The sequence below is a fragment of the Gopherus flavomarginatus genome, chromosome 7 (assembly GCF_025201925.1).
Source record: "Gopherus flavomarginatus isolate rGopFla2 chromosome 7, rGopFla2.mat.asm, whole genome shotgun sequence".
Classification (NCBI taxonomy): Eukaryota; Metazoa; Chordata; order Testudines; family Testudinidae; genus Gopherus; species Gopherus flavomarginatus.
Window position 1 is genome coordinate 99,863,592 of NC_066623.1, and position 14,484 is coordinate 99,878,075.

At 41.6% G+C, this 14,484-nt stretch overlaps 1 protein-coding gene across 10 annotated transcripts in view; it reads right to left on the bottom strand.

The window, feature by feature from the left end:
* The window catches only part of PATJ (PATJ crumbs cell polarity complex component), a 215,053-nt gene that overhangs the window by 114,724 nt on the left and 85,845 nt on the right, over positions 1 to 14,484 (bottom strand). For 8 of the 10 annotated variants that reach the window (XM_050961967.1, XM_050961959.1, XM_050961963.1 and 5 more), the window contains 4 exons: positions 12,936 to 13,046; positions 7,990 to 8,067; positions 2,932 to 2,970; positions 847 to 955 (listed from right to left, as the gene is read on the bottom strand). In XM_050961967.1, the coding sequence (XP_050817924.1) occupies positions 847 to 955; positions 2,932 to 2,970; positions 7,990 to 8,067; positions 12,936 to 13,046 (337 nt within the window). The remainder of the gene's footprint in view (positions 1 to 846; positions 956 to 2,931; positions 2,971 to 7,989; positions 8,068 to 12,935; positions 13,047 to 14,484) is intronic. The other 2 variants (XM_050961966.1, XM_050961960.1) reach the window with 1 other exon arrangement.

A 14,484-nucleotide genomic window follows, 5' to 3' on the forward strand; every position in this document is an offset into this window, starting at 1 on the left:
CCTCTAGGAAGTGTTGCAGGGCACTCCTGAACAGACACAGTATTCCGATTTATAGATGCCTGCACTTCTATGCTGATCAAAGCATAAATCACTGTGAAATATCTGTAGAAATTAGAGCATTTGGGGGATTAAAGGTGCTATCCAAAGTAAGAGTCACCTTTCAAGGAGCCCATTGTGACAGACCTGATGGACATTCGCTTGCTTCTTTTGTTCCACCCAAGCCTCTTAATTACCCACTCTATGCATAACTTTCTCTCACTCCCCCAGGCTCTTCATGGAAATCCTTCATTATAATCATGCTTTTGCCCTAAAATCCTTAAACTATAATTCCAATAATAATTCCCCTGCATTTTTTTTTCTTAAAGAAAGGTATAATGCCTGAACTGTGATGCATAATCTAGATTGCAAGCTCTTTGGGGTGCGGTCTGCGTACTGATGGTTCTCAAACTGATCTGCCCAGCTGCTGCTGTCACAATGCTGAAGTATCTTATCTGCCTTCAAGCAGCAACACCCCCCTGCAAATCGTAGGTCAGCTTAGATCTTGTTCATTGCTTTTTGACCAGCTAAACTAAAAATGAATCAAGCACCTTTCCGCACTCTGGCAAAGAGAGAAGCTCTAGGGTTGCAGTTGGAAGGGCAAGAGCTTCCACTTTAAAAAGATCAATCTACTGTAAAGAGAAGTTTGAGACCAGCTCTCCACATCATATGGAGTACTACTCACACTGACGGAAATTAATCCATACATAGAACTTGTAACAACGTCACTGCTATGTAGCACCATCACATAGACAGATTATAGTCCATAAAAATACAACGCGCTTCTTAGATAAATGTGGTACTGCTTACCCTCTGTATGAAAATCCTCCTCCTCCACAGCATCCTCACCTGACTGGAGTCTTTTGGGTGCTTTATAAGGAGGTGGCAACTTCATCGGCGGTGGTGCCCCCACTTTTCTCTGATGGATTAAAAACAAAATAAAGAGGTTTCAAACATTTTGCCACATATCCTACAAATTACTTCTTTCTTCTTCACACACTAAAAGGCTACCCATGAACGTACATACTCTTCAGTTTAATACATTTTTTTAAAATAATGCACTTCAACTCTTTTTTTCAAGAAATTTTACAAATGAAAAATATTTTAAGAGATGCTGAAGATGAAAAGAAATGAAAGAAGATATTAATATGAAATGGACTGCACATTTATTTACTGGAACAAGACTGGTATTTCATCGTAAACCTACTTAGTGGAGTACAACAAACATGTGACCATTAACGAAGGGGTTAAAAACATAACATTAAATATTATCCCAGCATGGATTTTAAACCCTTTGTTCATCTTCCATCACCATTTCCTGCTGCAGTTTAAAATTAAAAACACTTTTAGCAAGCAAAAATCAGAGCCGAACCTCTTATAGGTCCTACAAGTAAAATATGACACCATATTTCATCTACATTTTGGTTCCAATTAAAATATAATTTGAATTATAACTTACAGTAAAATTCTATTACCTCACATAAATAAAGACAGTTCCTATAATGATGCATATAGCGACGCATATCAGATATAAAAAGAGGACTCTGGAATCTAATGAAAACAGGAGCTGAAACATCCAAGCAACTGTTTTTATAGGTTCAAAATAATTGGAGCATACTTTAGGTTAGCTACATGATTTCACTAAATTATGTTCAATTACATCCCCTACAATCACACCACTAATAGCAGGATGCACTTTAGCAAGTGAACGGTGAGTACAGTAGGCCATTAGAGCAACAAAAATGCCTGCAATGATTTTTTTTTTCCTTTAAATCACTGGGAATTGCCATTTGGGAATCAAACATCAGAGCTGAAATAATATTTTCCATTGCATAGAACGAAAATAGGACCTGCACATAGATTCATAAAATATTTTAAATCTAAATTTATGTTAAAATATTCTAATCATTAATACACAACGGAATCTGAATACAAAATTGTAGGAGTTAATACATCATCTGTCCATTTAAAAATTATTACAGTGGAGTGCTGCACTGAGGCCAGCAAAAGAGTAATAAATCAAACGAACTCCACCAATTTGTAATAAGGGTATCTAATGAGAGGATCTTAAGAAAGCAACAGTTTTTTTCCCAAAAGTACACAACAAAAGAAAGCGTGTGCACACTCACTCTCTCTCTCTAACTAAAATAAAACCAGGACAAGAGGTCCAGCAAGCGCTACTCATTTTTTGTGTTCTAAATTCTTTAATAGGTAGAGATGGAGAACTTGCACGGCATATTTCCAACTGTCTGTGACAAATCAGAACCATTAATACTTTAGAGTCCACTTATTAGCTTTTTTTGTTCTTTATAATTCTTTTTTCAGCACTTTCAAGATTAATATTAAAGCCCCTCAGAGCCCCAGGTAAGCAAGGCGCCCTCTGTTTTCCTATTATATTAAATTTACAGAACCTTTAAAAGGATTGTAATGGTTTTTATAGCCAAAGCAGATCTTTACTGGCCAGGGATCTAAAAAGGCTAACATAAGTTTTTTCCATCACTTCCTGATTTTCTATAAACATCATCATGTAGAGTCTGATCCAAACCACGTTGATGTCAACTGGAAATTTTTTTAATTGGACTTCAATGGGTTTTGGATCAGGTCCTCAAAAAGACAGCGTTTTGCCAATTCACTGACATCCACATACTCAATACAAAAATATAAATAAACTTCAACCTCTTGGCTGTAGATTCCATTATTCATTAGAGTTGTGTGAAAGATTCACGATCGAATTCCTGATATTCAAGAAAATGAAAGTCTATTTTCAAAAGGCAAACAAAAAGCCCCTAACCCCTTGGTTTCCTGTAAAAGTGGTAAGACAAGTTCAGAAATTTGCCCATAGAAAGGAACAGAACATTTGTTGGGAAGAGTTAGCAAAACGAGTATGGGACCTACCTGATTTTCTGTGGGGCTGTAGGATTTAGCTGGCAGTTCCTATATTTAAAGATAGATTTTAAAAATTATGAACACTTCATGTAACAAAGCTAAAATAGATTTAACCTGGTGTATTCTCTGATTTTGTATGCCACAAAGCCAGCCTATTTCCTCAAATCCTACTCCAAACTCACTTCTTTCTAGCAATGATTCATACTCCTATTTCAACCTAATAAAATTAAGTAAGTTTGCTACTCCTTACATCTTGACCCAAAGTGGGATTTCAGAAAAGCTTGACAATGGGCTTCAATAATTTTTTTTAAAAAGAGACAACATTAATGGTAGTTACATGGCACAAGCCCAAAACGCTGCAGCAGATAGAATGACAGAAATGTTTCTAAATTAGACACACTTTCAAACATGAATAAGAAAAAGCATCTCCATTTGGCATCCATTGCTATTTTGATTGTTGCAAGTTTAAATAATTGAGATTTTTTTAGAATAGCAGAACTAGACTGCAAATTCTTTTGGGCCAGAGTTGTCCAATATCTCACATTTGTATAGCACCTGATCTTAATTGTAAAGCAAATACTACAATTCAGGATTGTGGACTTGGGATTTTGTTGATCAGGTATTTCACCTTGTCCTGACAATGGGAATTCTTATGTGCATGCTTTGATATAAAGCTCTCTGAAAACGAGTGGGAGTCCCTAAATCAAATTGGGTGGGCTTTGAATTAAGGCACACACACTATTCGTACTTTACCTCAGCAACAGCAAAACTTAATATACTAACAGAAGTCACTAATTGCATTTTTTCCATTTTATGAACAGTCAGGGATCATGTCTAACTTAACAGTGCAGCTTCTACCAGCAGGTTCCTACAAGGTAATTTAAACACCAACTTCTGAAGAAATTGCTCATGAGATTCCCACTTGTTTTGAACAGTGTCCTCAGATCACACTTGGTATTTCATTTGCATCAGGGGCATATTTATAGGTTGCAGAATAAGGAAGTTTCAATTCCAGGCATGGATTTGTAGTATCTATCCGATCGATATGGCTCAAAGGCAATAAATGAAATTCTGTTAAAACTATTCTTAGAACCAAAACCTTCCTGTGTGCCACTCTCCTCTATGCCTCATTTGCTGACAAGCTCCTCAGCAGGACTCGTGTATTGTATACTTAATCAGTTCTTAACCCAATCTCTCACCCTCTCTTGTACATTATCTGCTCACACTGGTACAAGGATCACCTCTGTGAAGTCGAGACATTCTGCCCGGGTCTACAAGCTGATGCTCATCATCCACTACCATACATGGAAATCTCATTTCCCACATAGTAATGAAAAAGAGGCTTCTCCGAATTCACCTCTTCATGACAGCTTTCTGCCTGGTTTTCAGAGTATTTCATAAAACTGAAACTGCCTGCCTCCAGGAATGGGATGGACCATCATTAGCCAGACAGAATCTCACATCCCTCTCTTCACTTCTTTTTCTCAAAGAAATTATTCCCAGAGGCTCTTATTTTAGTGCTCTTCTCCATCACTTCACCCTAGATCATCTCATTGCTTCACCCCTGGATATAATTTTTACACAAATGACATGTACATTTATGCCCTGTCTAACTCTCACTTCCTCCTGAAAAATCAGTTCCTCGCTTTTGCATAACATCCTGCTACTCTAAGCTTCTAAGAGCTAAGTCCTCCCCCGGAGTAAAAAATTCTTTATTTTCCATGCCTGCAATAATTTTCCTTAATTTTGCTCCTGAGGTCAGAAGCAGTGGTGTCAGCCTTGACCCTGAAATTTTCTTTCATCTCACTGTCTCCCTTATCTGTACATTCACCTCCAGAACACTGGCCAAATTAGACTTCATTTTGAAACTGCCACTGCTGAAATCCTTATTTCAGGCCTTAATCACTCAATTAACCACCACTATTCTGTCCTTTATGTAGCCTCTAAACTTCAGGAAATTGAGAATACCTCAGCGAGACCATTCTCATGCTTAAGGCTACGAGATCATCACTCTTAATCTCTGTCACTTTCACTGGCTTCCTTCCTCTCTTCTTCCAGTTTAAAAGTTTCTGTCCCAGTTTTCAATTCAGCTCTGCCCTATACCCTGTTGCCCCCAGATCTCTTTGGCCACCAGACACTTGCTAAACATCTCCATTGTTGGTCGCCTTTTTGTCTCTTTCACATATCTCTCCCTGAACTGGGTGATGCTGTTTTACTTGTGCCGTATATACGCCTCTTCTTTTCTCTGCCAAATAATCCCTATTTCTCTTCTCCCTCACCCCCAGAAAGGCCCAGTCATTCCTCACCCAAGTCACACAAGACTTTTTTTCTTTCCCCTTCTGTTTGTTGCTCCCAGGTTCCCAGTCTCTCCCCCAGTATCCCTCTGCCCACAAGATCTCCCAGAAACTTGCCCCAGAATGGCTCCCTTTACTCTAGCTCCCCTCCGAGATCCCTCTTGTCTCTCTCATTCCCTTATTGCCTCTCAAGGTCTTCCCATCTGTTCTCTTTGCTCTGGCTTTCTCACTCTCCCCAACCAAGGGCTCCTTTGGCCTCTGCCTCTCCCTAGGCTTGGCTACCAGGTACCTCCCACTGAGCCTTTGGTTACTTGATGTTACAGACAAGAATACAAACTTCAAACCCCTTCACAAGAGTTGAATTGCAGTGATCTGCCATTTCCTTCGCAGGAGAAAAATAATTGTCTGAACTTTTATAAAGTGACTAAACTGAATGTAGTTTGTGCAACCACTTCCAGAAAACACACAATAATCTGGACTTTATTCAGAAAGCTACACACCAGCAGGATATGAAAGACAGCACAGTGCACAATTCTACACCTGCTCTGTCTGCAAGGCTTGATCCAAAACCCACTGAAGCAGGGGCAGCAGATATCATAGGCCAGGGAAGGCCCGGATGTGGTCCCACTCACACTTTGACCCCCAGCCTGGAGCTTGGTGATCAGCCAGTGGCCAGGGGCTCAGGCCGGCCCAGGGGTCAAGTCAGCAGGGGCAGCTCGGGCTGGCCCAAGGGTTGGGTGACCGGCTGGGGTTGGGGCAGCCGGTGTGGTGCATCTGGGGTGGCTCGGCTGATCTGGGGTGGGCCGGCCAGCGTGGAGGGACTCAGAGGGTGGAGTTTCAGGCAGAAGGGGCGGAGCTGGCAGGCTGATACTCAGTGCATACCCAAGCACTAATACTCTCATTGACTTCAATGGCCGTTGGATCATACCTACAAACAGGCTATTAGAATCTGCCCTGAAAGAGGAGGGCAAGGTAGAAATTCACATAACTGTCTATTGGACTCATCAATTTAGGCTTCCAGAGCATCTAACTACATCACATATTAGAACTGACCCACCTTTTCCAAGGTGTGTACACAGCACAACTTTTATATTTCATTTTCACATAAGAAACCCATGCATTGTAAGCAGTTCTCATAGAGGCTATTTTAAAAATTATTATTTAACATATGTAAGCCACTATAGAGTAGAACAAACACCAGTGAGTAACAGAGGAAGTCCCGACTAATTAAAAATAAAGTCCCATATAAGAACAGTAGTTTTTTCGAGTTGGATATTTTGCCTTCAAACTTAGTTATTTCGTAACACTTTGAAGACTAGCCTAGAAGTATCAGTATTTCCCACAGGAGTGCAGGCTAATAATCCACTCATAGCCACATCTTTTTTTTTTTTTTTTTTTTTTACTGAGAGCTGCCTCTGCTGAAGCACATTATGTCTGCTTTGTGAATTAACGTTCAAAGCTAAAAAGAAACCCTCACTTATTCATTGAAGCTGTTCTATATTCTACTCATCACGTTACAAGCAGCACCCACAGAAGGGTTACTTTTAACAGCTTTGAAAAAGGTTAGGCTCACTCATTGACCTTCTACAATTTTAACATTCAACACAGTGGAGTCCTAGAGATTAAAGGTGGCAAAATTGCAAGTGGATGTGCTTTTTAGATTACAAGGATAGATAAAACCAAGAAAGGAGTGCAGTAACTGCTTTATTTCAAGAACTGCTCACTGCCACAAAACCTCAGCTTCCTTGCTTTCCTGGAATAACCTGAAAACTCTCAGATTCTGAATCACTAAGTAGCCTGCAAAACATTTTCTAAAGCAACAAGGCCTTTGAGTTTCCTTTCAACATTCGAGGATTGAACTAGTTCAAGCACACACGGGTCAACGTACCCAAGCTAGCCATGCTGAATTGGTTTAAATTTGGCCAATATCCACAATAGTGCTATTCCTACACTGTTTCAGTTGCAAAGCCTTCTGGGTATGCCACAGTCCCCAGTTTGGCTTCCAGAAGCAATATATTTAGGGAGATTTTGCAAGGCCACTGGTGCATTGCAAGACAGAGATTGGAAACCAGATTAACTGTTTTAGTATGTCTGCTACCACAGTCACTAAAATTAATCAACTGGTTAATTAACCAATTATTAAGTTTGCAGAAAAGTACTTCATCCTAAGTGATTATTAGACTATTTGTAAACCAACTATAGATCACCTGGGGCATTTGTGTGTGTGGACACAACAAGCATTGTGCTAACTAGGGCAACCAACCATGAAAATTTGGGCCGGTAGTTTTTAACCAGGAAAAAAATCCAAACATTTGAAAGCCAGGAAATTCAGAATTTAGGCTCTGAAAGCAATCTTAACAAATATATACCAGCATCCACTGTCTCAACAGAAAAACATTACTCCCAATAACGCCAAATATGTGCAAAGATCCATATCATTAACCTTTTTTCAAGAAACTACACAGTTACTTTTACTATTATTCCACTTTATCGCTAGTGGCTGGCAGTTGCCATGACAGAAGCTGTAAAATGGGGATACTGATGTTTACTGATCTTCGTAAAGCACTTGGAAATCTACAGATAAGAGAGCTATAAAAAAGTGCTAAACTTTATTTATATTCAATATTACTCAATGTAGTTAACATACATACCATTTTTGTGGCATTTTACCCCTTTTATTTAAGATTAAAACCCTGGTATTCATTTATAAACTACATTGTTATATCATCTGATCCAGTAAAGCCTGGATATGATACACAAATCAAATAAATACCTTTTCATTTTTGTTTTCTCTTTCTGTGTCCTGATCTTTCTTGGCTTTATTTATCTTAGACTGTACCACTGAGACCACCTGCAAAACATAAGAAATAGACATGTGCATATGATTGACAGACAGAAACATATAGATGCACAGTCAAGCACTCATAAAATCGGAAAAGGCAGAGTTAGGATTGACTGTACAACCTGGATTCAGGTTTTGTGCTTATGCATTATTATACAGTCTTTAATTACATGACCACATACTATCTTTTCCACTGAACACCTGCCTCATTCAATGCTTAGTATGGAGCTGCCTTGGGGAAAATAAGCATTGTGTAGAGTAGTGAAGTAGACTGTTGTCTGTAGAACACTTGCTTCAATTGTTGCAAAAGTTGGAAGGTGTGTAGTGAATGAGGGAAGAGACTACAGGAAGACAAAGAAAGGTCACACGGTTAACACAGCTGAATGTTGCCTTGAAGAATTGGATTCTATCCTTCTCTTTGCTAAGGAGTTCCTACTAAGCAAGTTACTTGGAACCAAAACTTTTCACAAGTGGTCACTAACTGTGAATTCCTCATTTTCTGGGTGCCTGATTTGCAGAAGTGCTGAGCATTCACAGCTGCAAGTGAACAACAGGAGTTGTGCTTTGAATATATGAAGTGCTATCTAATGCTAAATACTCTGAAAAATCAGGTCCAAGGTCTCAAATGGGCACCCAAAATTAGTACCTTCATTTGTCTATCCCACTCTATGAAATGGGGATAACACCACCTCCTCATCTCACATGGGTTTTTTTTGACAATCAATTAATGTTTGCGATGCACTCAGATCTATTGTGAGGAACATCACAGAAAAGCCAAAGAGGAAATTCAGAATGCTGGCTTAGGAGCAGGGTTTGAATAGTGGCAGTATGTTAGGCAGGGGCCACACACTGAACAATGAGGAGAAAAAAAATACAGAACAGCTTCTCATTAAGTGAGCATCATCCATCCAGTGCACTAAATGAAGCAGTAGTTCTGTGGAAAAACTAGTATGTGATCATTTAATTAAAGACTGTATCACGATGCATATGCACAAGAGGGCCAAATTAAGACTGCACTTTCTAACTTTTGAGAACTTGACTTTGCAATATTAATAATCTTCCCTTAACATAATTTGTGTGTGTGTAGCTTTAGGTTTTTTTTTTTAATCAAATTTAAAAAACAAATCCCATCATGTGGCATCATATTGACAACCACATGGGTCATCAGCAGGTTTGAACCATTAGATTCACCACACTGATCTCTGCCACTTCAGCTAATGGAGTAACTAACAACAGTAATAAGTTCTCAGTCTGCATGTAGACCAGCTCTAGTGTGGGATGAGACACTCTGCCAGGGAGTTTCCACAGGTATTTGCTGATAGCAGAGGAATGGTGAGACTCTCAACTCTTTGGTTTCATTTCAGGATCTAGAAGGGAGTGTGCTCAGCGTTTTCTGCCCATTACCCCCAAGTTTGCCTCTTTCTGCCCTGTCCTGTCCAACCCGTCCTTGTTCCAGTCCTATCTTCTCCACTTGTGACTTCTTGTCCCAGTCCCTTTCTCCTCACCCTCAATCGTTTCATCCCAGCCTCAGTCTCCTTGCCCCGCCAGTTCCTAGTATCCCTCTACAGACTCCTTGTCCCAGTCTCTTCCCTCCCCTAATGCGCCCAGTCCTACCAAATCTCCTTGCACAGCTAGTCCCAGTCCTTCATACGCATCTTGTTCCTCACTGACTGTCTCTCTCTCTTTCCCCATTCCCAGGCCTTCAGGTGCCCAGTCTCCACTAGCGTCCAGTCCCAACCTCTCTCTCTCTCTCTCTCTCTCTCTAGACTCCTCATCTAATCTTAGAACTTTATCCCCTAGCCTCCAGCTCCTTTCTCCTATCCTCATTCTCAGAATGGCTGAGCCATTTTGGCTAAAATCCACCACCGCCATGAAAAAAAAAAAAAAACAAAACAGCCTGGCACAGACTCCTGGCATGGAACAATTCAGCCTCAGGAGTTACGTTTAGCAAAAGTTATAAGCAACCGAAAACAGGGACTTCTAAGGACAAGTATTGGGCAACCTTAAAAATGTGGGAGGAGACTACCAGCTCGGCTCCCTCTTCCTCATTCTTAAGACTGCCCAATACTTGTCCTTAGAAGACCCTGTTTTCGGTTGCTTATAAAACTTTGCCAAACTTTAACCATTTAGGCTGAAATTTGAATCTCTCTCTCTCTCTCGCTCTTCTCATTATATATTCTTCAGTATATTGTAAGGACCCTTAATGAAATATAAGGGACTGGTCTTGCATTACTCAGAGTTGATTAATGCCCTTTAAATGGAATGCCTCAAGCAAGAGAGTACCATGTTATACTATATATTGTAAAATGTTTGCTGACTAATGTAATTTGGTACACTTGGTCTCTCAGTAAGGTGCACAATGGTACATTATTCAAAACAATGTGAGAATAGTATTTCACCATGGCAACAGTTAAAAATGAAACAGGAATATGAATGCTATAGAATATCTTTACAGAATGATTGGTATGAAACATGGTGTACCATCCCAAAGCAGACAGTAGAAATTACTACTAAAAGCAGAGCAGCACAAATATCAGAGTGTGTTTTGAACACCTGACAGAGAAGGAACTCCCTTATGTATAAACCATACTATCTTAAATTCAAAACAAACACCCCGGAGACCCCAGCTATTGGTAGTAGAGATACCAACGTAAGGTGCAGTTGGCACCACTGAAACAAAATGGATGTCTAAGCACCATGGTGTGTACTTATACCATGTTTGTGGTATTCCCTATACACAGTAAGTTTAACTACTACATATGGTACATGTCCAGCTATTTGAAGTGGCAATGTGCTTCCATCTTCTTCACTACTGGTGAGGCAGCGTGGTTAGGCCATGCAAAAGGAAGTAAGGAGATCTGAGTTCCATTCCCAGCTCTGCTGCTGACTTCGTATGTGACCTGAGGTCATTTACTTCCTCTCCAACTTCCATAATAAAATTCTAAGTTTGGGTGCTTCACCTTTGACACCAAGAACCTGATATTTGGGGGGGAGGAAGGGGGACTGCTGAGCTTCCACAATTCCCACTGGTCAATGGGAGTTGCCAGTGATCAGCAATAATGAAAGTCAGATTCTGGGTGTATAAGCCTCAGCACTCAAAAACAGAGGCATCCAAAGTTACTAAGGATCCGTGATTATCTTTATGCCTTCTCAGAGAGCATTTTCAGTGGCCTAGAAGGGTAAGGACAAGAGTCTCAGGAAAAGATTCAGTTTTCCTGACATGCTTCTCAGAAGGGGTCAAACATATAAACAGAAGTTATTGTGCTATCACAGCTATGCCTATTGTACGGTGCCTATGCTTTCTGCCACCACTGCTTGGACATTCTCCTTTCCCACTTTGATTGTTGCAAGTCATCAGAGAACATAGAGATTCACTGGGGCTGTGGAGAAGGAGTGGACATTTTCATGCCAGATTGTGTAGGTGTGGTTAATGAGTTGTCAGAGAGACTCACCAGGTCAGGCAAGGGCAAACTACGGCCTGTGGGCCAAATCTGGCCTGTCAATGCTTTCAGTCTGGCCCGCGGGATTGCCAGCCCCGTGGTGCAGCAGGGTTAAGGCAGGCTCCCTGCCTGCCCTGGCCTCACGCCACTCCCAGAAGCGGCCAGCACCACATCCCTGCAGCCCCTGGGGGAGGGGAGGGGCAGAGGGCTCCATGCATTGCCCTTGCCTGCAGGCATCGCCCCCTGCAGCTCCCATTGGCCGGGAATGAGGAACTGCAGCCAATGGGAGCAGTACCCACAGGTGAGGGCAGCACATGGCGGAGCCACCTGCCCCACCCCATGCCCAGGAGACACTGCCAGATATGCTGGCCACTTCTGGGAGCAGCGCTTAGCCCCGCTGCCACCCCGGAGCTACTCGAGGTAAGCAGCACCGGACTGGAGCCCGCATCCCAAAGCCCTGCCGAGCCCCCTCTTGCACTCCTCACCCCCTCCTGCATACCACCGCCTGCCCTGAGCCCCCTCCTGCACCCCAACCCCTTGCCCAGAGCCTCTTCCTGCACACTGCACTCCCTCCCACACCCCGCACTACCTCCCGCACCCCAACCACCTGCCTCAGCCCTACATACCTTTTCCCCATTTGCCTATCCCTGCACTAGTCTTCTGTTACATAGCTTTTTGGTGGCATGGAGTTGCCTGATTGGATATTTTGTATTTGCTCATGAATCACATGAGCTTCTGGGATGGTAGACTATAATTGTTGCCTCTTCTCACTGCTCAGAAGATAGGGAGATCATTTTCTCTTTTGCTTGTATTTCCTAGTTTTTCCTCTGCCTCGGATAATTATTGCTGATACTTGTAATTGTATTTTAAGCCTTTGGGGACACCGTTTCCATGGAGGATGCTATTCTACAATCAAGTTTCATTACATGATGTTTAAAAAAAAGTTGGCTAATAGAGGAAATATTTTTAGAATACCAGGTAACACATAAGGGGGCTGATTCTAATTCAATTACCATGGAGTAAACACTGCTGAGTCAGGGGGGAGGGACAGCTCAGTGGTTTGAGCATTGACCTGCTAAACCCAGGGTTGTGAGTTCAATCCTTGAGGGGGCCACTTAGGGATCTGGGGCAAAAATCTGTCTGGGGATTGGTCCTGCTTTGAGCAGGGAGTTGGACTAGATGACCTCCTGAGGTCCCTTCCAATCCTGATAGTCTATGATTCTATGAACACGGTTGAATTTACATTGGAGTAACTTAGACCAGAATCTGTCCTAAGAAGTAAACATATGGTCTCTGACTGGAAACTGTGTCAGAGTATGCAAGGGAAACTCTGTTATGGCCAAATCTTGCTGAAAGGAGTTTGACCATGTTTCAAATATAAGGCATATTAAAACAGAATTAAATTTTGAGAAAGGAAAGGAAAAAAGGGTAACTTACTCTTGGTGTACTAGACAAACTCTGAACAACAAAAACAACAGGATTTCCTGCATTCTTGATAGCTTCCACTGCTTCCTCATGTGTGGCATTTTGTAAGTCTACTCCAGACACCTAACAAATGAAGTGTATCTTCATTATTAGACAATCTGTCTTTTTCATAAATTATAAGAGATTTACATGCATTTATTGACAGTGAGGCTTAGCACATCAGAGGAAGTCACCAAAAGGTTTCATAGGATAGAAAAATACTTGAAGAAATATAATTTATGTAGTGTTTTCTTGACACTTCGAGGAACAAGCAGGGCAGAGGTATAGTATTCAGGTGTTCACAATTAAAAGTACATGCTGTATTTTACCAAAGACTCTACTTTCAGATAAAATCAGAGAATGCTTGATATCACCCAAATCCTCAATTTACCTAAGCATAAGTTAGTTATGTTTTGAAGCAACTCTCAAAGCACATCACTTCTGGAAGGCAGGAGACACAAAAAGGACAGTCAGTTTTCTGACAGCGGAACATCATAAGTGGAAGTACTCATTCTGGGGGATCTCATGGGATACACAAACCCCACAACAGGCAAGAAGAGGTTAAAGGGCAGCACTGGGCTCAGGCACTACTGCAGAGGGACCCAGCCTGCAGAGAGGTGGACAGACCTCTCATCCTCAGCTCCCAGAAAGAAGCACAGCAGAGAGTCAAGTTACCTTTGTTTGTCTGCGATCTCAGAACGATAGGACAGACGGCCAGGATCCTGACAGGAAAGAGAAGCTGGTGCTGCTCTTTATACCTGTTAATTTAGTCACATTTCCTTTATTGCTTTGGAGGACTGGAACTAAGAGTTTAACCCTAGGACTGGGCCCACACTGCATTGAGAATATGAGTTCCCTGAGGAGACGGCAAGCCAGTGTGGGAAGTAGCCCAGGGAAGAAGCAACAGATCTGACCAGACAGACCTTAACTGTTTGTTACAAGGGTCTCTGGACTGGAACCCTGAGCAGAGGGATGGACAGGGCTCCTCTAGAGCCTCACTCGGAAGATTAGTGGGAAGTCCTCAGACAGAGGACCGAGAGGATTTCTGGGCCTGGATATGGACTGTCAATCTATTGTGAGGTCCTGGGACTCTCGGGAAACAACAGTGGTTTACCCAGAAAGGGGTGAGGCAAAAAATGACCTGGCCAGAGGGCCAAAGAAAAAGGGGACCATCAGCAGTCCTGGTTAGCAAGTCTAAAGAGAAAAAGCTCCACAATTCTCCACTTAGCTACAAGACAGCATATCAGACCTAGTGAATCACATCGTCACAGCAGTTTCAAGGGAGAGTGAAGAACCACAACATGGTATCTAAGAAATTACAACATGGTGTCCAGTGATAATGGCACCTGTGAAAATTACTCTCCCCTCTCAAAGAATGAGGCAACTGCTAACATGAGGGACTCCACAAGTAATATATAACTAGCTTGTACACTGAATACCCTCTAAAAATGCCACAAAACTTTGCATGAAGAATGAACCACTCAAATCATGCTACTATTCCACAATAACTTGCATTCTTTAA